We start from the raw sequence: 27,883 nt of genomic DNA on the forward strand, positions 1-27,883 counted from the left end.
AAAATCTTCCCGGTCGACTGACATTTGTTAAGACATCTGCTTTAAACATTACAGTCCTCATGATAACTTGTGTTAACTTTACATTAAGTAAATCCACTTCAAAAGCTAATTAAAAGCTAATAAAGCAAAAACGGAAGTTAAAAGACAATATTCTAAAGATGGCGGCGCCCTCGTTTCTCTGGTGCATAAGGTCTATAAAAACGGTGATGTAACGTCATGATTGACAGCTGTGATTGACAGGTTCTATGAGCAAAGTAGTCACTGAAGCACGACTTTTTTTCGGGATCTTCGGAGGACTGAGGAGATTGTATTTATTTTAGGGCTGGGAATCGATTAAAAAAAATTAACTAATTAATTGCACAATTTGCTGTAATTAATTGCAATTAATTGCATTTCCCCCAAGCTTGTAATCATCAATATTTAAACTTAGAATAACCTAATTAAACAACACAGGGGAAAAAAGGAACAGAAAATAGCCCTGTATTAAAATAATATTAAACATCAATATATTATTCTTTTTCAATAATCAATCAACATAATCAATTTAACATTAAAATTTTTTTTTTTTTTTTTTTTTTTTACTAATTATCAAAATAAAATATAGTCCTACAAAGCTATTATTACAAGAGCATGTGATCAGAGCAGGTCATTTTACCATTGTTGCCCAGCATGACTATACCAGCTCAGTAGGGCTATTGCAAACGGAAGTCTACTGAGAAATTTCACGTTATTTGAGCGGACTTTGCTTTTCCAGTGCGTGATCGGTACATGATTGGAGCGTTTGGGCCGTTAATGACAGAGCAGATCTCAAATGAATCGCAAAGATTAACGCGTTAATTCCCCCAGCCCTAATTTATTTTATTTTAACAAGCCTCTTGTCGTACTGCATCAACAGACATCAAAATTGGAGCAGAACGGAGGAACGGAGCAGACATAGGCCACTTAAAAAAGTGCAGGGAGAGTGCATTCTGTGAGAGTGAGGGCTCACTACTGCGCAGGTCTAGTCCCGAGATCGCTACAGCGCAGACTCAAGTCCCAAGATGTCAGCCCACATCGGGACACTGGTGGCTTCACTTCCAAGGGGGTATCCATCAGCCGGAAACTGAAGCTTCCCCGGGGGCCGCCACTGATTAGCAGACCATCACCTGCTGTTAGCATGCCATTGACTCCCATTCATTTTGGTGCCACTTTGACAGCGAATAACTTCACATCTGAGGCGTTTAAAGACTCAATTCGTCCATTATTTATTTCTAAAGAAACACGAAAATGTATAAAAGTCTCCATTACCTTGTATCTTATGTTATGGCCCCGTAGAAGCAGTTTTTGTAAAAATAGGCTAGCGATTGTGTCATAACCACGCGACTCTCTGTCGCACAGTAGATAAATTACCATATAGACAGGAGGAGAAGCTTGTGGGCAATCGGGGGGACGTTGAGGCAAAATGACAAAATTAATCAGAATAATTAACAAAAGTTTCTCCTGCTCCTAGCTCATGGACACTTCCTACTCATACTCCGTCTCTGCAAGTTTCGGAAGGGAATGATTCAGATTTCTCTTGGCACAGCTACTAGAAGACAGACGGGTTGCTCACGTCACATCTACGTCGTCAAGCTCAGTTTGAGTCTGCGCAGTACGGTCAGCCATCAGGAAGTGAGTGCTTCTAATTGACTTCACTTTTCTCTCTGTTGAATCCAATGGGGTCGCTGTGTCCATTTCTTTTACTGTCTATGTTCAGTTCTCACCAATGGAAGAGAGCGAAGGGGCGTTGTTCATCTTTTTTTACAGTCTATGGTGAATATGTGTCAATTTGGTGGCTATAAAAATCTTACACAAGAGGGAGGGCAGCAGAGTTCATCGCATGTAAGGTAATTTGTCACATTTTATTAAAACACATTTAAAGGGGAACTATGCAGGTTTTTTTAGCTTAATTACCTTAACTGAATAGCTTCGCAGTCATTGGAATGGTTATATGACTTTTTTTCAGGTTGAATGGTGGCCGTCTCGCTTCCCCCTAGCGCCTTTGAGCGGAAAAAACACCCTTGCAGACATTTTTAATTAGTCTCTTACACAGGGAGTACCACACTTATTAAGTTGTCTATTATTATACCAGTCCCCAAGAAAACAGACACATCTACCCTGAATGATTTCAGGACAGTTGCACTAACATCAGTTCCCATGAAGAGCCTATAGAGAAACTTGGACTTAAACACTTTCAACACCATCCGACCTGGAAAGCCAATTGAGAAGCTGGTAGACCTCGGGGTCCCAACCACCACTTGTAACTGGGTTTTGGACTTTTTTTAAAATAGACTACAGAAGGTGAGGATGGGAGGTAACATCTCTACTGAGCTCACTATAAGCACAGGAACACCACAGGGCCGTTGTCCAAACTCCTGGGCCAAACTCTTCACTCTCTATACGACTGTGCCACTACCCAGAACAACACTGCTATTATTAAATACGCTGATGATACAACTGTCTTGGGCCTTATTAAAGGTGGGGATGAGACTGGTTACAAGGAGCTGGTTAATAAAATTCTGGCTTATGGAGAGGACAGTGATCTCATTCTTAATATAGACAAAACAAAATAATTAATCATGGATTTTAGGAAGAAATCCTACTTTTTACAGCCACTAACCATCAAGGGTACTGAGGTGGAAAGAGCTGAGAGTCACAAGTTTCTAGGCCTGCATGTGTCATCGAACTAGAGATGTACGAGAAGGCCCAACAGCGGCTTTATTTCTTCAGGCTGCAAAGGAAGGCAGGACTTAGCCGCCGTCCACTTATCCAGGCCTGTAGAGGACTTGTGGAAAGCGTCCTCACAAACGGCATCACTGTCTGGTTTGGAAGTACCACCCAGGCAGAGAGGAGAGCTCTCCAAAAGGTCATAAAGACTGCGGAGAGGATCATCGGATCTGACCTTCCATCTGTGGACGCTTTATACACACAACGCTGCAGGAAGAGAGCAAAGAACATTCTTAGGGATACACACCACACAGCTCATTCCATGTTCAGGCCTAAACACTCAACATACAACTTGAGATATGGCAGACCGGACAGTATTATCTCACACAGGGTGCGATTGTACGGTCACGGTCAGACTGATGGCTGAGGATATGGCAGAGGGAACAAATGTCTGTCTCATTTTTATAAAATGATAGGTGATATCTCCTTTTACATAGAGATGTTAGAGGTAGTTTATGCCTGTGATGTGTTTATGTGTCTGTCTCTGTTAAACAGAGAATGTTTTATTACAGTACTTTTTAAATATTTATATTATGTATTATCTCAGGACAGTGCAATACTCTGATATGCAGGTAATAATCTTTATTGTGTTTGTTGTAGGTTTATACTATTCTTTGTTTACTGTACCTTCTCAAAGTCTATTTATTGTGTGTAGTTTTGATAGTTCTTCTTTTATGTTGATTTTTTTAATGTTGACTCAACAAGCTTTGCTACAAAAATTCCTATGTACTTGTACTAGCTGTACTGGTACAAATGGCAAATAAAACTTCAACAATGCAAGATTTCAGAGCTCTGTCAGAGGGGTGGATGGTGAATAATGGCTTCAGAAGACATGTAACAAACCACTGTTGTGGTAGCCTACTTTTATGTTTTTTTTTTTCTATTTTGGAGATTGAAGGCACAGTGAACTGTCCTTATACGGGAAAGAGTTGCATGTAGGGTCATTGGTATATTCTGTTCTCTAGATGGCAGTGTTCACTTGATCTCAGAGTAAGAGAACACCCTGACAACATTTATATCTTGTACTCCGCAGTTATTTTATCCAGAGATACTGTTATAGGTTTTATTCATATGTTAAAATGTTTTTTGACTTTTATATATACGTTTTAATTTTAGTTTTTCCATTCGTTTTTTTTAAGTCTATATAGTTTGTACTTTATTTTCAGTTATATTCAAAGTTAAACTGAATGAAAATGATAAATGTTGCCTTAGCTGAAATAAAAGTATAGCCTAATGAAAATGTTTTTTATGATTTCATTTTCAGTTAACTATTACAGCCCTATTACTTTTTTAAAACAATGTAGAACTTAATTGTCAGAAACATCATAATTAGTGATTAGGAATGATCCTGTGTGATAGAAATGTTTTCTTTCCTCTGTTTAGCTCCTAGTGTTTATTTGCTGCATGTGGCCTCTTGAAACCAGCTGATCTTTGGAATGCGGGGGTCACCATGGAAACCTTAAAGACCTGAATGAAAGCAGGCTGTTGAGCAGCACCACCCCCAGTTCTCTGGACTCCCTCTCCAAGGGCTGGACGGTGCTGCGGGATGATGTCATGCGGTCGAGAAACAGAGGGAACAGTGGGAGCTCGACCTGGACAGAGATCGAAGGTCATGTGAATATGATCAGAGCAGGGGTCAGCGGATGAAGACAGCACACCGCTTTCTTCCTGAAGACTCTGAAGAGGCTGAAATGGTCCAGACAGCGGACAGCTTTTTTACACAATGAATGCAGAGAATAATCCCTAACGGCCTGTCTTGACCTCTAACAGACCCCTAATTACCCCATACACAAACACAACTCATATTAAATTCCTATTTTCTTGCCAAAATGTCAATTCTGCAGTATGATCAGATGTTTGGGTGGATAATAATGGAAAGGCGGTGGTCTCCACTGCCCTGAATTAATGTAATCTCAGACAGGATGATGCTGATCTTGATTTAGTAATCTGCTTGTTATGGATTTAATCTGACCCAGGCAGGTTGAATGTTATTGCCCAAAGAAGAGGACACCCTGCAGAAGTAAAGAAAAAGGAAGATGACCAAGATGTGAGGACAATCTCCTCTTTCTGCACTATTTGCACATGTAGGTTATGTTGGCACACATCAGTTAAATCATGCTCATGCACTCTCACAGTATTTCACTATAAATAACCATAATTTCATCCAAAATAATGCATTTACTGCAGATATTGTTACTGTTGTAAAATCATAATATGGGGTCTCCTTCAAGCAATGTAAAGTTTAAGTCATTTAGTTTGTTTGAAAATGTTAAGAAGGTTTCAGGATCTTTTTTTTTTTTGTAAAATGTTTAATTATCTTTGTTATTATTTATTTATTTGTTATGATAGTGGTAGGAAGGTTTCAGGATCCATGTCAGGTTTCAACCTCATCATAGTCCTAAAATTATAAAATAAATATTGTATTATTTTTACTACTAATAATGTTACAGGATTACAGTATTTTCATGAGAAGAAAGTTTTAATGATCCATATACATTTTTCATGTAATTGTTTGTTTGTTTGTTTGTTTGACAGTGGTGTCTAAATAACACGTTGCCGCAGTTTTACTGAATAAAAACAATAATTATCAACTTTTTTGTTGTTTATTTCGGAGGAAACTTTTGTTTCCATGGTGAATTTTTCTAGTTCCGCAACATGCGTTTTACAAGGGTCTTCATGCATGACCAATAAACAAGCTCGTAGTAAAACCAAGAGTAATTAATGCATTTTACACTTTAAAATTTAATGCATTCTTCCATTGGAGCAACAAAAGCATAGTAAGATACAGTGATACATTCCCACATTACACGCAGAGTATTGTTGTGTATCAATTTAAAGGATGGTCATACATATTCATGAATGGGCGGAGGGGGGTTCTGTGTTATAGGTTATCACCACAGACAATCAGAGTTTTACAGTTTTCCCTCGCTATTACATTTTTACCTTTTATTAATTATTTTCGACGACAAAATGCCACGTATTTAAAACAGTAGTGATGTATGTTTTATTTTTTCGCGCGGTATGATGAAAACACCCCCCTCGCAGTGGAAATTTGGTTTAGTCTGATCTACTGCTCCGATTCTCTCATCAGTCAGTCAGTCAGAGAGCGCGCGCGCGTGTTTATGTGAGTTCTACTATAACAGCTTCAGCCCCCAAAACAAACATACACTCGGGATTTTAAAAGGAGGTAAGTGTTTTTACCTGTCCTCTAAAAGCATTCATTTGTATTTGAAAGTCTAATGGACTAGTACGTATATTTAAGTTTATATATTTGTATAGACTCCTTTAATTAATTTGTTTGTTAATTTGTTTGTTTTTTTGACCAGTTTTCCCTTCTGCAATATTTCTAAAGTATTCCACAACTAGTTCTTATTTTCTGGTCGTTTTTCACGTATTAAGTTTTTTTTCCCTTCGTAATAGTCATTAAAGTTGATTTGATCTAATGTATTGCAAAATATTCCATTATTGATTTGTTTTTTACAAATATATTAATATTACTTAAACTGATTTATAATCAAACACTCCATCATAAGCTTAATCTTCTGATCATTTTTGTAAATATTGAGCATTTTTCTCTATACATGAACTTTAAAGTTGAACTTTCCACAGAGACTACTCCACTGTTGTTTGTAATTAGTGCAGAACCTTTGGTTAACTTTTCATTTGATATATCATTTCAGTTATTCTAAATCTGGAAGTTAGGCTGATTTCTGTGTTTCTGAAAGTGATTTTGAAACTTGCTATCTACAGTTACTTTCCCACCCATCAAGTTGCACTGCATGTTCTTTCATATAAATGGTGAGATTGTGGTGTATGGGGACTCTAGTACAGACATTGAGCTGTTTTTAATGCACAAGACTAAATATGGTTCATAGATGGGGGGGGAAATCTATATATATATATATCATCAAATGCAATTGAATTGAACTTTTGTTGTTGTGTGAACGGTTCAGAAAGGAAAGCAGTTTGGAATTTAATTGCGGATATAACAGACTCACCCTCTGACAAGTCTAAACACGAATGCACATTCAACGGGCAGAGAGGTATGATGGTTCATGACTAGATGAGTGATTTTTTCCCCCCAGAGCCACAGGTGGGTGGAAAACCGGCTTTTGACTTGTCCTCGGATCCTAGTAGTTGTTGAAGCCTTGGGATTGCCATTGGGCAATAACTCAAGGTTTCTTGAGGAACTTCATTTCGCTTGAAGTGCCTGTTTGTATTGCTTAAATACACCATCACTGGCCTCCATTTTTTCCTTGTCAAACGAGCTCATCATGCAGTGCAACCTGTTACCCTGAGGCTCAACTGCATCTGTTTTCACTGGAATTCTTCAGAGGTGTTCAGAGACACGACAGGGGAAGGAAAACTCCTTAAGCACATAGCCGCAGTCTGTTGTGTTTGGAACAGCATGGTTGTGCTGAAGATTTATTCTTGCTTAGGATAACTTATAAACAGATGCTATTTAGTTATTCACTAAATTTCTTGATGTTAGTTCATGGAAGACGTAGGAATCATGCAATGAATCTTTTGAATTGATTTTATCTGGTTCACAAAACCAGTCTGAATGATTTCTTCACAAATTGACTGATGTGGTTCTTTGGTTACATTTTATTTTGAGGTGTCATTGTTACAGTGTAATTATATATTTACTGAGTAATATTAAGCAACTACATGTACTTATTATAGGTTTAGGGTAAGATTAGGATTTTGGTTGCATGTAATTATACAGCCCAATCCTGATCCTGTAGATCTACCTTCCTGCAAAGTTCAGTTCCATCCCTGATCAAACACAACTGAACCAGCTAGCTGATATCCTCACGAGCCCTTAATAATTACAGACGGGTGTGTTGGATCAGGGTTGGATCTGAACCCTGCAGGCAGGAAGATCTCCAAGAAGATTGGGCACCCCTGCTTGATGCCCAGTATTGTATGATTTTGAGCTGTCCCAGACGAAAGATGACCAATCGTGGTGATTTCTGTGGTCGTGGGTTCTACGTCATACAGTGAGAGAGGTTCAAAGACGGCCGTTGTCACGGTCTTGCTACCAAAGATATCCTGCGATAATTTTCTGACAGTGTCAGAAATTTAGCATGATGATCTTACAGTGTGTTTGCTGCTACGATCTACGTTTACTGACTAGCCAAAAAAACTGCAACATGAAATGACGTATTGATCAACACAACATGGCGCTAAAACTTAAAACAACTTACCTTCTTTTCCCTAGCCATGACCGCATCCATATTCTCCTCTTTCGCTTCCTCTTCTTTTTTTCAGCACACATGAAAACCACAATTGCCAAAGTGCGATTTTGTTTACCACTAGCACATGCTGATGATGACGTTTTATTCTTTTGCACTAACTTGTGTCATAGTCTGCGATTCAATAGAGTGGTGCAGGTATGACGTCACTTTGTAGGCCAGCCGGCAGTTAACATTACACTGGTTCCCATGATATAAACCCAAAAGGATTTTCCCTCAGGCTTTTGTATTATCGCTAAAAACAAGCTCTGTGATCAACAAAAGTACATGCTAAAGGTAGGCTATAAACGAACTACACCACGGTTGCTCAACTTCAACGTCATCATCACTAAGCTTCCAACAACTCTTACAGTTTTTATCTAAAAACATTTTCCCAGAACGTTTGAGTTAGAATAGTTTACAAGAGCACAATTATGAGCATAATGACACTGTAAAAGCAGTCTTACCTTTTCAGCGTGATGACGTTTCATTTTCCCGACTGCCTCTGTAGTCCCATTTAGCCACTTGTTAGCAACCGCCTTTTTCAAGACACGGCTTCAAAAAATCACGAGTGGGGTAATACTGATGTATTTTATTTCGTAGAATAAACCGTTAAAGTGTCTTGAGCTTGTGTTCACCACAAACCTTATTTCAGACTTCAAAAAAAACCTTTTGACTTCAAGATGGTGGAACCGGAAGTGCTAAAATGCTAACTCGTTTTTTGCGTTTTGGCCTACAAAGTGATGTCATACCTGCACCACTCTATACTGTAGCTGTCATCGTACACATATTCGTCGCACAGTCAGTGGCATTGATTGATGTGATTGTTGATGTGATACTGGATCGAATGCATCCTTTTTTGAGGATTGAAACTGAAGCTTGTTATTGAATTGAACAGTGACTAGCACAGTCTTCATAATTGTGTTGCATGGTCGGAAGGCAAACTGTAAAAAAAATCCTGTTAAATTTACGTTAAAACCTGGCAGCTGTGCCAGAAATTCACTGTAAAAATAAAGTGTCAGTGTTTCCGGTTTTACAGGATGCCTGCATATTGTACAACGTATAACAGTATATTTCATTTAGTGATATAGACCTAATGCTAATATACCTTCTTAAATACCAAAATCTGCCCTTTTACCTTAAAATGTACTGATAACCACCACAATAATACAGGTTGCACAATAGAAAGCCACATGCTAATCAGAGTTCATTGTGAGTGGACTGTTTATAAAACATGGTCAATACAGGGTCATACAGACAAAACACCATCAGGGTAACACACGTGACACTAGAATAGCGCAAAATAACTAAATAACTGAATGTAACACAAAACACACTAATGTATGCAACTGATTACAAAAACAAGAAGGGACAAAATTATTTATAAACATGTAATCATATGTGATTTGTCATTACTTAGAAGCAGGGACTTCTGGGAATGTGCTTTTTTTTTACCATAAATTATATGGTTTTTTTTTGCAAAAGCCATAAACTGACAATATTTTACAGTAAAATCACATGGATTGCGATGTTAAACTATTTACAGTTTTTCACCGTACTGTATATGGTAAGGTACCTTGCAGTTAACCAATTTACTGGAGCACTTTTACAGTATTATTTTTTTGCAGTGTTTGGAACTGTTATATTAGTTTTGATTCATATACTATTATAGTTTGTATTAATATTTTGATTTATATTTTTTTATTAGATTTGTTATGTTGTTATTTAGGTTTCATTTTTTTGTTTCATTTTTTCAGTTAGTAATTTTCGAGCTTAAACTTAGCCTATTTTAACTTAACTCAACTTAAATGTATTTATTAATAAAGGTTTTTTTCGAATAGCTTTATTTCAATGATTTAAAAAAAATTATTATATATAGAATATATATATATATAATAATATATAATAAATATATATATACATTATTATTATTATTATTATTTTTATTTAACAATAATATCCCTGGTTAGGAACAACATGAGTTTAAATAGATGTCAGAATTTTCATTTTTGGCTGAACTGTTCCTTTAAGAGGTCTGGCGTTTGCACACTCAGATCTAGACTGGCCCAGAGCAGAGGTCTCGAGACAGGTCACATTTAATCTGATTAATTGATTTAAAGATAAACCCCCTTAAATCCCACCCAGTAGAGAATTTGTACTAACTGAATCTTTGGCAGGAGACGTGTTTACTGGCAAACCCTCTCAAATTAGTGGCATTTTGACAAGGTCTGGTGCTGATGTAAATATATCAGGGCTCAACAATAAGTAGGCCTATGCCCCAGATGGTCTAAAGTTTGTTTCAAGGCCAGTGCTTACAGCTTTTGATGTGCTTGGGTTTATTACCATTCATACTTATACATTTGGTTTTGTGGGATTTTTAAACGTTTTTGTGATTTTCTGATTTTAAAATGCCACCACAGTTAACTCAGGTGTTCAGCATATATGTCATACAACAAAATTATGAATTTATAACTTTCATAGTTACATTATGGTTAAAAGTCCAGCATAGGGATGCTCCGATCAGGATTTTTGCAGCCGATACCGACTGCTGTTTTCTAGTCGTCATGATCGGCCGATACGAATCCTGATCATTCAAGCTGTATGTAAGTGATATGTAAGCTCTCTGTTAACTGTCACTGTTGTTAACCCCTTACACCCTGAAGGCATTTTTAATGATTTCACATTATTTCAAATGGCAAACTTAAAAGTAATGGCTTATAACTCTACAAAAAAAGATTTAACATCAAGTACATGGTGGTTTTGTACTTGATAGAAAACCTTTACATTTTTGAAGAAAAAAAAATTGATTATGTTTGGAGGTTCTTATGTTACAACACTGCTGAGAAAACCCCCGGAAAAGTGATGCAATTTATTGATATATTTTGTTATTATTCATGCTTGACATGATGACTGTTTGAACAAATCAAGTGTGGGCTTGTTCACAGTTATTTGGATTGAAACCACGGTAGCCTTTTTATCAAAAGTCCAAAAACCTCTCCAAACAAGTGATTTGAGTGTTATATTGAACATAAAAACTACTTAGCCTACGTGGGTAAACACAACAGAATAAAGCATTACAATATTAATAAGTACATATAAAGTAACAAGTAATAAGATCCTGGGTGAGTTGATGAATGATGATCTTCCAGCGCTCTTTCAGCAGTGCGCTCCTATTCTTTGGCTCCGGCTGTAAAACAGTGTCCGATTGGTCTCGACACTGTCCTTACCCACCATACCAGAGGTCCTAATACTAGCTAATGTTTCATGAAGTTACAAAACAGAACATGGCGCCAAAGCCTCATCTGTCTACTGTTTACATGCGCTTCAGTGGCAACTTTTTATGGTTTTATGTCATCAAATTGCGATCGGTTCATGAGATCAGCCAAATTTAGTGACTACCGATCGAGTCATACAACGTGATTATCGGCTGATACCAATCTGTGGCCGATCGATCAGAGCAACCCTAGCAATTGAAAAATTCAGCAGTAATAAAAAAAAAAGATTTTTAATTAATTTACCCCCACAAATGAATTTGAATGAATATATATATATATATGAAGAGTTCAGATGCAAAAGCCTCTAAGTGCCATCTGAAATTTTCTTCTAGAATGATCATTTTTATCAAGCTCGTATATTTAAGTTCAGTAATTTCACTTAAATGGCAATGAAGATGACCTATTAATTGTCATTAAAGTGAAATTACTGAACTTAAATATACGAGCTTGATAAAAATTACCATTCTAGAAGAAAATTTCAGATGGCACTTAGAGGCTTTTGCATCTGAACTCTTCATATATGTATATGTGTGCGTGTGTGTGTGTGTATAAAATATTTTGTGTACATTTTCTGTAAATAAAAAGTTGTGCTTCTGTTAATTGATCAAAATAATTCCAAATGATACGTTGGCCTGGATGATACATTATAGTATATCTATATACATTTATTGTGTCTATTATATTTTACTTCATTACACCTTTGAAATTACATCATTAGAGGTGTGTAGTTAGTTTATTGTTTGTTTGTTGTCAGTAAGTCAAAAGTGTTTTTCTTCTGTGAAACACAAAAAGAGATTTAAGGCAGAACAAATCATTCACTGTCATTGTGTGGAGAAAAAAAGAAGAAATAAAAGAAAAGGTGACTGTCCCTCTGCCTAACATTCCTTTAGTGTTCCACAGAAGAAAAAGTCAAACAGGTTTGGAACGACATCAATAAATGACAGAATATTTTTGGGTGAACTATCCATTGATCAAGTCTTCAACTGTGCTTCCATTATATTTGACTTTCAGGAAGACTAAAATCTTTTTTTTTTATTTTTTTTACCGGATGCCATGTATAGAAATGAGACAAAACTCATGAATCAAACTAAAGAAGTCAAGACTAGCAGCTGGATTCCCCTGAGGCTGTAGTGGTTAACAGTTACTGTAGCCTAGTTTATGTGTCTTGATTCACAGGTGTGACTGTCATGCTCTGAATCACCTGAAGGTAAAACGTGCCCAAGTAAACCCAGTGTGAGAGAGAAACCACATAATAACAGCCAATGGCTAATGAATATCCAGAGATGTATGTATACAGTTGGGACATATAGTATACATTAATACTATATATGATATATTTGAACTTAAACGTGTGAGAATCTTAAGACCAGTTGGTTAAAAGTAATCACAAAAATGCATGGTTTTTGAAAAAATCTTTAGCATAATTTGTTTACAGATGCCAATTGTTTGGATATGCCATTTATTGCAATTACATTCATACATTTTAAGTTTGACTTAAATGTCTAAATACATTTTTGTGGGTCACCGTACAGCACTGTAGAATGGGAGCAAATTGACGAGTGTTTTTGTAGGGTTAGTTTTGTATCCACAGCACAATGTTGAGGTTTTTCGGTTCAGTAAAAACTCGGAGCAGGTGGAATTTGCCAAATAATGTGAGGAATGCAGCGGCGGCCTGTAATGTTTTCACAGGTGAGCTTATGTACACTGTGAAACTCACTATAGCAGGAAACGTGAAGGTCCACAAACACGATAACATCACCCAATAATATTCACTACAGGATCGGCGAGACTCATTGTTTACAAGTTTGGCGTTAATTTAATTATTACATAATTGCATGTTTATGTAATCTGACTTGACTGGGTGGATTGTGTAATGTAATGAGCTTTTATTGCATGGCTGAAGTGGGGGTCAAGTTTGCATGAAATATGAGAGCAGGACAAAACCTCATATTCCACAGACATCATCAACATTTCTGGACAGTCTAGACATTTTATTTACCTCAGTGTTTCCTTTTTTTCCTTGTTTTGCGTCTTAAAATATGAGAAAAGAACAATAGCAGATATTTCATCATAGAGCTAGTCATTGTTGAGTTATATTGTTAGTTTTGTTTTGCTTGGTAGTAGTGCTACTGCTATGGGCATGATTTATACTTCAAATCATGCAGTTTGTTGATGAGAGGTGTGCTTTTACTTCTCAAAGCAATCTTATGTATGATTTTCACCTGGCAGACGATAAAATGGCCATAAAAATCCCATAGGCTTTCATTGCCATATCTATCCAAGCCATGAATATCATAGCAACTTGTGGCAATAACTCTCTAGAAACCACATAGGCCTAGTTACTTGGAATACAATAGCAACCGTATAGCAAATCCCTCATTAAGTTTGTTTGTGTTCTTTTGCAGATATTCAAAATGAAGGAGCCAATACCTGTGAGAGCAAAGCATCTTGATTAAAAAGAGGCAAGTGTGTGTGTGTGCATGCATGTGTGTACGTGGATGAGATGTCTGTCCCTGCCAAACACGAGAGGACAGTGTGCGTCCTTCTTCCCACCAAGGAGACACTGGACATCACAGTGGGGGTAAATAAGCTCTTGTAATAGTTCTTATTTTGATTTGGATCATGTCTTCCTCATGTTTGCATGTGAATCTGTCATTGACCTATGCACTATGAATGTTAAGAAAGCAATAACCTACTCAAGGCTTTATATTGTAATATACTGAACATAAAATGTGATGTTAAAATGATGTTTTTGTACCAGATTCACTGTCAAATCAGTTTTTCTTTTCTTTCAAGCTGAAAGCAACAGGTCAAGAAGTGTTTCAACGTGTCTGCGAGCTTCTCGGGGTTAAAGAGCTGCACTACTTTGGATTGACTTTAGTTAAAAGTAAGGATCGTTGCTTTCCAGTTAAAGTGTATGTCAGTCTCAGTAGAAATGTGTATTTGTATTGTATGTACTGCAAATGTAAACTGAAACCAAAGTAGAGTCTTTCACTGAATGTTTTCAGATGCAAAAGCTTACATCCCAAGGCCTTCTGGTTTTTGCCCATTCTAGCAATGGATATAATGACAGTCTCCAGACGGGTTAAACACCCTAACCTTTTATTCCCAAGGACATATAAATTAAATCTGTTTAAAAATAATTTTGCATCTAACATTTTCCAGTTGTGTTGCAATTCCATTCAGGCTTTCTCTATTAAGATCTAATCATTCAGTCTCTTTTTGCTCTCTTTTTCAACCCCTTATTCAAAAGCCTCATTCCATCCTCTTGAATACCTTTTTATGATGTTGTGTCACTCTCCTCTCGGACAAGAGTGTCTTTGTTTTTGTGTATTTGAGGGCCGGTGACCCCTGAGGCCTGAAACCGAGGTATATTAACTTTAAGCCTGGAATTCACCATGATTCACCAGTTCAGGGCAGAGAGGCAGCGGGAGAGAGCGATAGAAATTGGCTGAGCATTTAGCAGGGTCACAACCTTGTTGAGATGAACCTCAGCTAGAGACAATGAGTCAGAACGAGTTTGAGTCATGTGGCGAGGGAGTTAGCGATGTGAAGTTAGCAGTGATAAAGGTTGGATAAACTGAATGGAATGTGAACTTGCGCTCATTCGTCTCTCTTACCTAAAGTGTACACATACATTTTGGAAACATACAATATCAGTGTATTGACATCATTTAAGTTAAACTTAGCACGAATACTCTGAATTCTTGTAATTTATATAAATAAAATAATTCATAATTAAAATAAGTATTTATACAAAAATAAAATAAAATATATATTTAGATTATATTCATAATCATTCATAATAAAACAAATATTGAGGACAATAATAGAATATAAATATATTTAGGATAATTTATGCTACAAATATTTTAGTAACACTTTACAATTAATTTCATTTGTTGACATTAGTTAATGTATTAACTAACATGAACTTACCACGAACAATACATTTGTTACTGTATTTGTTCATCTTTGTTAATGTTAATTAATAATACAAATCTAGCTGTTCATTGTTTATGTTAGTTCACAGTGCATTAACTAATGTTAACCAATACAATGTTTGATTTTAATAATGTATTAGTAAATGTTGAAATTAACATTAACAAAGATTAATAAATGCTGAAGAAGTGCAGTTCATTATAAGTTCATGTTAACCAATGTAGTTAACTAATGCTAACTAATAAAAACTTATTGTACATTGTTACCAATATTTTTTAATAAAATACTTACTTATTTTACAAATATATTAAATCATAATAATAATACATGTTCTTTATATAAATAATACATATAACGTTATGTAATGTTAACAAATTGAAATTTTGTGTAAAGTGTTATCATTTGCATTTTAGATTATATCAGTGCATTGATATTGTACATTTCAGTGTTTGATAATGTATGTGTGCTAGATTTCCACGTACACATTCCTACAAATACTAATGAGGTCACATTGGCAAATCGAATAAATCACACAGACTACTCAAATGAAAAGGATGTGCTAGAAATGTTGGTTCTTAACCTGAAAAAAAACATTGATTTATTGGTCTTAGCTAAATCTCCTTTCATTTTTCCATTGTGACATTTATTTGAACCATCTTAATTCCATTCTTGCACAAGCTCCCTTTTAGAAGTGTTACACGATTTACCCAAAGCGCTGGAATTCTTTTGCAATCGCGATTGCTTTGGCATGAGACTGCTAGTTTTTACTGCGGTAAGTTTTGTCTGCGGTCAGGGCTGTTGCATACCGGGCCGTGCGTTCACCAGTGGCTGAACGGGTCTTTTCATTCCAGTCGTCTCCCTAATTGAGGTCATTGTTGGGCAGATTTCATGCATGAATTCATGATGCCATTGTTTGCATGGCGAGAGCATTTACGCTTGTTTCCTGTGTGTCCTTTCTGGGCTGTTTCAGACAATGAGCACATCTTTCTGGACTTGGAAGAGAAACTTGCCAAGTATTTCCCCAAGGAGTGGAAACAGGACTCGGGGAAGGTGAGCATATCACGGTCCTGCTCCTAAATGGACATCATTTACTCTGTAATTCATGTCTATTAACACCAAAATCACTATAAAAAAGCACCAGAAAGTATCAGGTCCCATGGCAATACCATCATGGTAGTATCATGGTATTCTTACAAGTGCCTTGGTTCATCAATGTGTTGTGATATTACCATCTGTTTCCATCACATTATTTCTGTACCATTTGTTCCATGTTCCCTGTGGTCATCAGGGCGGTTACAGTAAAGAGAAACACCAGTTGGCCATTCGGGATGTGGGAGTGACTTCATAATGAGGGGGTTGCCACAGTAACCTAGTCAAGCCTGTTCTTTCTCTCGGCAGGGGTCGCTGAGGAGGTCAATCCCTCCCCTGCTCTGTCTGAAGGTCCAGTACTATGTGGAGAATGGCAGACTCATCTGGTAAGACACAGGCTTAGAGATTCCCCAACGTTTGAAGGGAGGAACCCTCTCCTTGGCCTCTTTCCTTCATTAGGTTTAATCCACCAGGGGGTGAGGCCAGTCTGAGTGGGCTTGTGATCTTGGCTTTTATGCGGTTTGTCTTTGAAAGCTTTTTTATTATTATTAGGCAGAGCAAGTTGTCCCCCTCATTTGGGTGTGGTGTAATTGAAAACTGCTCATAATGAAACTGAATTTAGCTTCAGGTTTTATTTCATGTGGAAAATGGCAACGTGGAGAATTTTGAAGTCAGTGTGGATAGTCTTTTATTAAATTCCTCTTTAAATTAATTTGTATGTGTCATATTTAGTCTTGCATGCTTATATTGAAGGGATAGTTCTCCTAAAGATTTGTAATCTTGTGTAGGGTTGGTAAGATTTTTTTTATATATATTTTTTAAATAAGTCTTTTATGCTCACCAAGGCAGCATTTATTGAATCAAAAATTCAGTAAAAACAGTAATATTGTGAAATATTATTACAATTTTAAATGACAAATAACTGTTTATTTGAATGTATTTTAAAATGTATTGTATTCCTGTTATGGCAAAGCTGAATTTTCAGCATCATTACTCCAGTCTTCAGTGTCACATGATCCTTCAGAAATCAGTATAATGTTCTGATATCATTCCAAAGATTCTTTGATGAATGAAAAGTACCAAACATCTTAGAAATCTTTTGTAACATTATAAATGTCTTTACGGTCACTTTTGATCAACTTTGATCATCAATGTCTCCTTGCTGAATAAAAGTATTGTATAATGGTACTGTATATTAGTGGTTTATCAGTTTCAGTGTGGTATTTTTTTAAATAATATTGACCATTATATTGATTACTGACCATCAGTAGAAATGTTGTATTATTAATTAATATAAAGTATAAAGTATAATATAATATAAGTATAATATAAAGTTCTACCATGTTGTCAAAATACTAACCCCTTAGCCAACTAACCATCTTTTCTGCTGTATGATGGTTGATTTTACTGCATTTCTAGCATGTGATGTCTCTTATATATGTTTTTTTTTTTAAACATGCAAAAGCATATGATACACAGTATAACATTCATCATAATATCAGTTATCTGTTATCAGTTATCAAATGTGTTGTTTATTTTTTTTCTTCCTCTTTTTCTCTGTTCTCAGTGAGCGTAAAGCGAGAAAACTGTACTACTATGACCTGCGGGAACGTGTCCTGCGCTCAGAATGCAGACAGCAGGAGGAAGTGTATTTCCAGCTGGCAGGATACGCCTTACAGGCCGAACGCTCTGACCACCTCAGTCATGGACACGCTATGTATTTCCAGCCCAAAGAATACTTTCCACCCTGGGTAAATCTTCATTAGAGTGTCTAAAGTACAATCACATACATTTGCATTCAAGCAGGTGGTGCTTACTTTGTTTTTAAGTGTAGTTAGCATATGTTGTATTTTGGATGCTGGTATGCTGATGTCCCACCAGGCTTCTTAATTAAAAAACTTTTTAACTAGCAATCATTTCTTGGACAACCAGCTTCACCTGAAAGACCATGCTGGTTGCCAAGCATTTTTTGACGAGCACCAAACTTTTCATGTTGTTTTTTTACAGCAGGGGTTTGATTAAAGTTTTTGTAAAACTAATTAAGCATGGTGAGAGCCCACACTCGTTTCATAATCACGCATGTCCCGTGTCTGATCTCTTACAGATAATTGCGAAGCGTGGCATTGACTACCTGCTGTGTCACGGGCCCAAGGTTCATAAAGAGCTGTGGGGGATGTCCTCTCGTGACGCTATCCTGCACTTTATCAGAGAATCCTGCCGTCTGGAGGATGTCCCAGTCACCTTTTATCGCCTACAGAAGGTCAGAGGTCATGCATGGTTATCAGAATGTCTTGCTGTAGGTCAAGACCTTCTCAGCTGTGGTATGTAGGGAGGATTTGAAAAATGTCCTCATCAAAGTGGAGGTTGAAAGTGAAGTCATTTCTGCACTACTAGTGGAACCAAAGGAATTGCAGTGTGCTTGTTTGAGTGATATTACAACATTATATCAAGTTTTGTGAGTTTGGGGCAGAACTGCCAAGCAATGTAAAACCAAGAGGAAAACTGTTTGACAGCAGTTATTGGTTTTGCAATTCCAATTTTTAATTTGCAATTAAAGGGGCATAAATTATACATTATGAACTGTGAAAATACACTATACACTACCATTCAAGAAATTAAAGAAATGACTACTTTTATCATGGTTTCCACAAAAATATTAAGCAGTACAAATGTTTCTTGAGCAGCAGATCAGCATATTATAATGATTTCTGAAGGATCATGTGCCACTAAAGACTGGAGTAATGATGCTGAAAATTCAACTTTGCCATCACAGGAATAAATTACATTTTAAAATATATTAAAAATATTTCATAATTTATATTTGACTGTTTTTACTGTAATATAGCCTTGGTGAGTATAAGAGACATCTTTAAAAAAAATAAAAAATAATAATCTTACTGACCCTAAACTTTAAACTATAAAAGTAGTATACAATAAATATATCAGAATATTTTTTATTTTATATTAGAATATATAATTATATAGATTTGACTAATTGTAGAAGAACTGAAAATGACATGAGACCATTTTGAACTAGTCTGTAAAGGAGGAGGCAGAACTCACTTAATATATAATATTAACACTTTTTAATACTTGGTTAAATTATTGATATTTTATAATATTTATAGTATGTTCAATGTTTTGATGTGTGTTAATCAGCCTATGTCTCTTTCCTGAAGGACAAGAAAGAAGAGAAAGGCTCAGCTCTCCTTGGACTGACTCTTCGAGGAATGCAAGTGTATCAGGTGTGCTTTTGTGGCGCTTATGTGTGTTCTTTATGCAGCATTCACAAGATTATATCGTTGGAGATCATTGAGTGGCTTTATTTTGAATGGAACTGCCTCTGTGTTTTTGCACAAATGGCCATAGCTTTCTGACCACCTATGAGATGTTTTAACAGTAAAAATAAGACGTCATTCTGATTTGACAAAGTCTTGCCACTAAAAACAGGGGAACAACCTGTATATAATTGGCAGCAGTGCAAAAAAAACATTTCAGCAGTGTTTGTTGCATGTCACCTGAAATAGTTCAAAAATGTTGGACCTCTTTTCGCTGCAAAAAAAGATTCGCTTTGTTGTGCATCATTCTGTGATTCATTGCAGTCCTGTGTTTTCTCTTTGAGCCGGTGCCAATCACAATGACAGAGCTCTCCAGAAAGGCCTGACTGGAATGCATATATTTGACGGTTCAGTCCATAAACAGGGATTTGGAGTGCATGCCTTTCCCTTGAATCCTCTGATCTGCCTGCTAAAGCGTCTGGGGTTGGATTAAACTAAGGGCCCTGTGTTTAAGAGATCAAAGACCCAGTGTGTTGAGGCCCTGACCCCAACCTTTAAATGGGCTCCCCTTCTGCTTTGATAAAAAAAAAAACAGGATTTATATTAAACGTCTTTCTCACACTGCCAAATAAGCCTATATTACATATGATCTAACACATTTAGTTCATAGTGGGAGGTTAGTGTATAAATGTTTGTATATTTGTGGCAAGTAGGGTTGGGAGATCTCATTGTTGGTCAGAAAGTTTCATTTTCAAAAAACTGCTGGGACCAAATATTTTTTGTTGGAATGGTCTGAAAATTATTTGTAATAGAATAACAAATGATAAAATTCTATAAAAATGGTATTTGTACTATAGGGGTTGCACAGAGTAGTTGAATAGACAAGTTTAATGCTCGGCCATGATTTGTGACGCTTTAAGCTTGACGTTGGCTAGGTGCTGATCATGGACTATAGAGGGCGCAACTGGATAAGAAATATTTGAAGTCCACTTTTACACACCGTTTCCAACAGTTAAAATGATAAATAAATGCATTCTCCGAGAGTGTTACACAAGATATGTTTGATTATACCATCAAAATTGATTGGGCGAATGCACATTTTAATCAGCTTAGTGTACACTTAAGTTATTTGCCGTTCTAAACTAATGCGCTGCTGCATTGTAACGCACACATACAGACAGTAGCTTTGACAGTTTCTTCAGAAACATTCAGTAGCGCAGAAATATATTTTCAACACTGTTCTGTGACTTATCAATAAAATAGCTTAGAAACTGAAAAGTTCTAGCGTATATTTCTTAGTAACTAAAACCCACAGCTTCACTATTAGTCGAGAGATGCTGCCAGGTAGAATTAATTTACACACAATCGCTCTCTTACTAATGCATTCATATACATATAATCTTTACTGTGCTACTTTATCTGTATCTGACTTAAAATGAACAAAATCTGTGAGAAATATAACGTCCCAAAGGCAAAATAACTGTTATAAGCTATTACGTAGGAGCAATAGCCTTATAGGCAGCAATGTGTCATGTGCCATAGCTGTGCACAAGGCGTTCGAGTCTGAGCTCGAAGTCCAGACTTATTTGTTCATTAATGACATCATCAGTGACTAGTCGACGTCAACTCAACTTTAATCACATAAATGTCTATTTAACAAATCTCTGAAGTCGTTCAACCCCTAATGTGTAATAAAGGCTTAAATCAGTGTTTTTACTAAAAGAATCAGCATTGAAATCATAAGGAACCTGAACCATTTAGTGAAACCATTTAATTTTCTTACAATTCTCGTTTTTCAGAGTATTCCATTTCACTTGACAGATGGCCTTGTTTTATTTTGCAGGAGGTGAACAATATGCGTGATCTGCTGTATGATTTCCCCTGGTTTCACGTGGGAAGACTCACCTTTCTGGTAACATTTAATGTTACTGCTTGTTTCATTATTATGGATTGTGGTGCTTGAACATCTGCTCTGATGTTAAAAGTTACTTTACGTATACAGAGTTCTCTCTTCTGCTCTCTGCACAGGGGAAGAAGTTTGAGATCCAGCCGGATGGTTTGCCCTCAGCGAGGAAGCTGGTGTACTACACGGGTTCGGCTTTTCGTTCTCGACATCTGCTGCTGCATCTGAGCTCCTGTCACCGATTGTATCTCAGCTTGCAACCTGCGCTCAAACACCTGCGCCAGCTAGAGGAGACAGAGGGTGTGTGTCCACACAATATTCTTCTCACTAATTATGGCCCAAGGACGATAATGATAAAGATAAAGATAATACTATATTGTTGGAATCACTTTCAGAACTATTGTTTTTCCAGCTGATGAACGATAAAATCAGAATCAGAATCCATCCTGCATTAAAGAGCTTGAGAATTTAAAGCAGCAGACGATAAAACTGCAGCGCGTGGTTAGAATTAACAGAACGATGTCGTCCGCTGGTGTGGAAACTAATACAGTTATCTTTATAGTTATCGTTCTTGGTGTGAACGGGCCGTTATAGTATGATTTTGTTTTGTATTTCTTCTCAGTGGAGTTTTTTTGTCCAAGATTTTGTCCAAGATTATTCTCAAAAAAACATTTGTCACATTTCAGACCAAAATCAAAAGGGGAAAAAGAAAATTATATTTTATACATAGAATATGAAGCATTTTTAGGTTCATAAATGAGGTTTTGCATTGCGACAGTATTTTTTATGATGATTAAGCACATTTCCCCAGTTCACATCACTGAAGTACATCTGGAGTCTGAACGTTTTACTTTTCGTGTGTATGTGTGTGTGTGTAAGCATTCTCATTACTGTAATACATTAATTGTATGTATTTATTTTTACCATTACACATAATTACTTCACAATTTGAATAGTGTCTATTTTCTTTTTCGATTATAGTAATGAGTATTGAAGAAAAGTTGTCAGTAAACTAATGTCATAATACAAAAAAATCTTAATGGACGTGGAAAATAGTTATGGGAAAAAAATAGGCTCCATTTTCTTTTAACACAAAATATAGTTTATTCATTAATATTCTTTTTCCTTGACACAGTCACTTCCGGCTTCTTGATTTGATTTTTTCCCTTTAATTCTGTTGAAATCATGCCCAGATATGTTCTTGACTGGTTTGTGAGAATCATCACAGAACTGTTTTACCATGTCAGGCTGTTTTTGACGATTTTTGTTCTCCCTCTTGGGTTGCAGAGAAGAAGAGGTATCGTGAATCGTACATCAGCGATGAGCTAGACCTGGATCAGCCGTGCAGCGAGGGCAGTCCCCGTCTGTCTCGACACTCCACCAGCAGCTCTGGCATTGAGGCGGACACCAGGCAACGCAGTGTCTCCGTAGAGATGGTTTCCATGGAGGAGAAGGAGAAGTCTTTCATCTCCGCCGTCAGTCACGGCTCCTCTGGGATCGACACAAGCAGCAAAGCTCGGACTGATGAAGACGAGTGGCAGGAGGAAGGTGAGGGTCAAACATGTCCCCCTAAAGTGACATGTTGAAAAAAAAAAAAAAAAAATGAGATGAGAGGAATGGCGTTGTCTCTCAATTATATAGTTGGGTAATTATATTGTATATAATTTGGTGGCATCATGGAGTCGCTATCAATATATGGGTTATTGGAATTGCTTTTGAATGTGCACTCGCTTTTTACTCTCACTTTCCAATTCACGATCACGCATACTCTGTGCATAGGGCGTAGCGTTACTGACCACACATTTTACAATTTGGATTTAGGCTTTGGGCACATGCCTACTTTGTGGTTGTTTTGCAACAGAATGAAATGCCACTCTCATCAATTTGACATGGTCTGCTGACAGATGGGCATTGCTGGGATTCCTCACATATGTAATGCTGGAAAGACATGTTGTTGTGAAGTTATTTAGTCTATTTGCTTGGCGTGCAAGTCATTGTTTTCATTCTCTTAAGATGTCACGTTCTCACTGACAGTGAGAGTGTTTCTAAATCTTTAGGTTAAGCACAGTTTAAGCTAGATGGACAGTTTGTGATGAAATCTGAATGTAGATTTGCAGGAGATGGTGAAGGAGCCCGGGGAGGTTTCTGTGGACGACCCTGTGGATATCTTGCGACTGGCTGAGCTACTGGAGGGCGTGTCTGTCGACTGTCCTACCATCCAATCAGAAAAAGAGTTTAAAGGTGATACCTCAAAAAACACTCAATTTCATATGGGCTTCTAAATCCGATGCATCCAAGCTGACTTCTGATCATCTGATCTGCATCATTCCATCTGATTCCGATTCACTCCAATTCTCTTAGTTTTCAACATATGCTCTGGTGAAGTTACTGAATGCATAGGAAATGTGTAAATCATGTAGGTGGTCCATGCAAAACACTACTGGCAAGTGAGTGATTAGTGCAAGATTAATGTAATTATATAATGATAATATATTGATAATATAATTTTATAAAATATTATATTATGCAATTAATGTATTTATTTAGTTCATTACATTTTATTTATTTAGTTCATTGAGACCCTCGCATCTGTATGTCAAACTGCTTATTACAATAACCCTTCCTTGTAGTCCTGGAGTGTCCTTTATTTATTCATGGGTTGAATTGGAAGCCAGACGCTCTAAAAGATGGACAAAATACTTTTATGATCCACTGGTAGCACTGGTAGCATGGTGTAAATCAGTTTAGGGAGCACTGTTTGTTTTTTGTCTTTCAATTTGTATGTACAAATTGTTTGTATTTTGTATGGGGTCGTTAAATTTTTTTTAATATATATTTTTGAACAAAGTCTCAAACCAAGTGATCATGAAACATTTCTCATTATTATCAATGTTGAAAACAGTTGTGCTGCTTATTATTTTTGTGGAAATTGTCGTGATACATTTTTTTCAGGATTATTTGAGAATTTATTTGAAAAAAATGTAAAAGTATTTGCTGTCACTTAATTTTATCAATTTTAATGTCTTTAATGTCTGTTCTTTAAAAAAATGTAAAAATCATATAGACCCTTAAATTTTGCTTGTACAACTTCTATTTTCAGTTAAAACGGTGTCCTGTAAGCGACCCCTAAATTAATAACTAATGATTTTTACAACACCAAAACAATCTCTGTTCCATTAATTTCCTATTATCACTGTAAAGCTACTTTGAAACAATCTGTAATGTTAAAAGCGCTATATAAATGGTGACTTGACTTGACATCGACCAAAAATCAATGTGTCAAAATGTCGGATCTGTGCATTAAGCCTTAAAGTGTAAATTCAGTTACCCTTTTTGACATATTTAGTTTTTAGTTGTACATACTGTAAATCAATACTTTGAATATAAATATAATCTCATCCTGAATCTTCTGTTTCCAGGTCTGCAAATGAGTTCAGTTACAGGCGACGTCCAAACGGACCTTTGTGATCCAGATGGCACGAAACAGGTATCCTGTCTTCTCCCATCTTTCTCTTTTCATTCTTTCATCATGTCACTACAGTAATTGCTCTCATCACCCACTGCAGGTTTCGAATCAGAAGACTCGCAACCCGGCCGACCGCTACAGTCTGAGCCTGGACGACGTGCGACTGTATCCCCCTCTTCTCCCGCTGGGAACGGCATCGGTTCCAGACACCTCCCTCAGCTACACGTTTGGGCTCCCACACACCACGACCAGCCCATGTCCAGACAAAACTACTTTCTGTGTCCAGCGCTCCACAAACTGCCTATCTCTGGACCTGCTGGACGATAACCAGCTGCTGGAGCTTCTTCTATAAGACACTGAGAAGACTGCAGCTTTCTGTTGTCTTCCTGTTCATGCCATTAAACTGGACAGCAAAATGAAAACAAAACAGAAGCATTAACAGGACACATTTTCAACAGGACTTTCATTAAAACAGCCATACACTTAAATGTGTTTTCAATGCTGTTCAACAGCAGGACGATATGAACAATCGCGAGTTGATTTACAAATTATACATGCAGAATTTTTTGTTGAACTTTGTACAGAATTTGTTAATGGATAATCTTACAATGAGCAAGGCATTACGGCACTAACACTGTGTCCTATAAAAACATGATGCAAAAAAACAACTAATCATAAAAAATATATTTCTTCCATGTAAATTCGAAATGGTCGTAACCACAATGAGCAAAAAGAAGCCCCTCCCATTGTGAACTTTCGTCGTGGACACACCTTAAGACATAGTGTAACAGTTATGCTACAAAGTGTGTGGAGGAGCTGAATTAATACTGCCAGAATAACCAGTTCTCTAAAAGGAAATCTTATACTCGTGCAATTTAAGGCCACATTCCTTTGAAGTCGGCATGAAATGATAGTTGCGATAGTCTTTTCTTCCCCATTGTGACGTATATCAGAGTCAAACGGCTTCTCAAACTAAATAAAAATGTAGGGCGGGACCTGATTTTTTCTGTTGGGTATTGATTAGATTGTTTGATGGTTGTGGTTTGCTATTGGTCGATCTCATGTGACTGACAGGTTGTCCCGCCCTCACTCCAGCAAAGACATCATCAGAGAAGAGAAGAGATTCCGCTGCAAGAGGGAGGGGAATTTATTATGATTAAAGATTACGAGGGCACGCAATTAATTAAACAATTTTGATTTCTTGGTGGCTTTAAATAAACACTTGTAACTTGGAGTTTGTCTGGTCAGAGATTCCCTTAATGTTGGAGATTTTTACTGGTGCGTCATTTCTGTCAATACATAAACTCATTCAGCCATGTACAATTGTGCAGTGGTTAATATCAAATTATGACACAAGAGTTTGTCTACTGCATTTTGAGTCACGCTAATCTTGCTCCATCATTCAAAGACACTGAACTTGCACCGCCTGATCTCCTATTTCAAAGAACCATTGTGTACAGACAATACTCATGTTCCCAAATTACAAAGCATGTGTGAACCCGCTCAAACCAATAATCAGGATTAGAAAAGAAAGTTAAAAGGTCAAACCAAAATATTCCATGTGTGTTTTTTGCCAGATCTAACCATTGGTTTAACAGGTTATGTGTTCTTTTCCTATCCAAGTAATGCAGAACTGAGATGAACTTCTGTAACGATATGAACAAAGATTCTTTCGCTGTATATATAGATCAATGTTTGTTTTGTTCCGGATACATGGAGCTCTATTGATTTTGATAATTACAAAATGCACATCAAGCCCTCAGAGGTTGTGTACATAGTGCTGGGTGTCATTTCTTCATCTTGTAAACACACAGTGAAAGGAAAAACACTGAGAATGAATAGTATAAATAAACTTAGCTGGAATCTGTCAAGTTTTCCCCCAGTTTTACAGAGACGAGGCTTAAGCCTAGTCCCAGACTAAAATGCATATTTGAGTTGTTTTAACTGAAAGCAACTTGCACTTGCATATCTTAAAATATCAGTGCCATTGTTTTGTCTCAAGAGTAATGTTTTTTTTTCTAAGGCAGATTTATAAAAGCTACTTAAATGTCATAATTAAACTTAATCTAAGCCCTGTCTTAAACCAGGCCATTGTGTGGTTTTTTTTAAAGGTTTTTTTTTTTTAAAGATTCATTATATATAAATATAATAAACTGATAAAGGCAATTAGCATAACCATAAGGGTTAGTGATATGATTGGTATAAATAGTAATTATATTTTAACTCATCACTTTGTATTTTCAGTTCAATAGCTGTGACATTGTTCTATTATCATTATTTAGGAGTAAATTATTGACGCAAAAAACGTTCTGACATTTGAATGCTTTGATTTGAATCCGATTCCTGAAAGATTGTTCTTTTGAGTCGAATGGTTGTTTTAATTCACAGGCAGATCTTGGGCCAGCTGCATAAACTGCTAAGACTAGTCTTACAAGTTAGTCATCAAATTTATTTATTTAAGACTGTTCATAACTTTTTTCCAAGTCAGATACATAAAAACGCACATTAGCCAAATTTGATACCGAAAAGTAAGACTGACTGTCTAACAACTGCTAGGTCATACTAGATCTTAAGACTGTCTTGACATAATGGCTGTTTATGCAATTGATTCATGCTATTCTGTCATCCTTTAGCCTACTCACCCTCATGTCATTAGGACTTTCTGAATGTTTTTTCTCAATACAATGGAAGTCAGTGGTAAACAAAACTGTCTGATTACCAACATTCTTCAAAATACCTTCTTTTGTGTTCAATAGAAGAAATCAGTTGGAGGTTTGAAATTAAAATGAATACAGAATTTAAGAACTTATTGAAGATCCATTCTGAATCAGTCCGAATAGTTCGGCTGCGTCCGAAATCGCATACTCTCTTGAGTAGGTACTTGTTTTGTAAGTACTTTGTGACCACTAATAAAGTATGTTCTGTATAGTGAATGTGTGTAGTCTGGA

General features: G+C 36.6%; 1 protein-coding gene across 1 annotated transcript; it reads left to right on the forward strand.

Annotated features, from left to right (window-relative positions):
* Nucleotides 1-5,842: 5,842 nt before the first annotated feature.
* On the forward strand, nucleotides 5,843-27,868 carry LOC311069296 (FERM domain-containing protein 6). The gene is made up of 14 exons (XM_084092349.1): nucleotides 5,843-5,932; nucleotides 13,663-13,838; nucleotides 14,054-14,144; nucleotides 16,170-16,249; nucleotides 16,598-16,674; nucleotides 17,856-18,039; nucleotides 18,393-18,548; nucleotides 19,468-19,533; nucleotides 21,410-21,478; nucleotides 21,595-21,769; nucleotides 22,757-23,017; nucleotides 23,579-23,710; nucleotides 24,889-24,956; nucleotides 25,036-27,868. The coding sequence occupies exons 2-14, from the start codon at nucleotides 13,761-13,763 to the stop codon at nucleotides 25,285-25,287; spliced, it is 1,689 nt and encodes a 562-aa protein (XP_083948475.1). The 5' UTR covers nucleotides 5,843-5,932; nucleotides 13,663-13,760; the 3' UTR covers nucleotides 25,288-27,868.
* The last annotated feature ends 15 nt before the right edge of the window (nucleotides 27,869-27,883 follow it).

The sequence above is a fragment of the Abramis brama genome (genome assembly GCF_963993115.1).
Source record: "Abramis brama genome assembly, chromosome: 19".
Classification (NCBI taxonomy): domain Eukaryota; kingdom Metazoa; phylum Chordata; class Actinopteri; order Cypriniformes; family Leuciscidae; genus Abramis; species Abramis brama.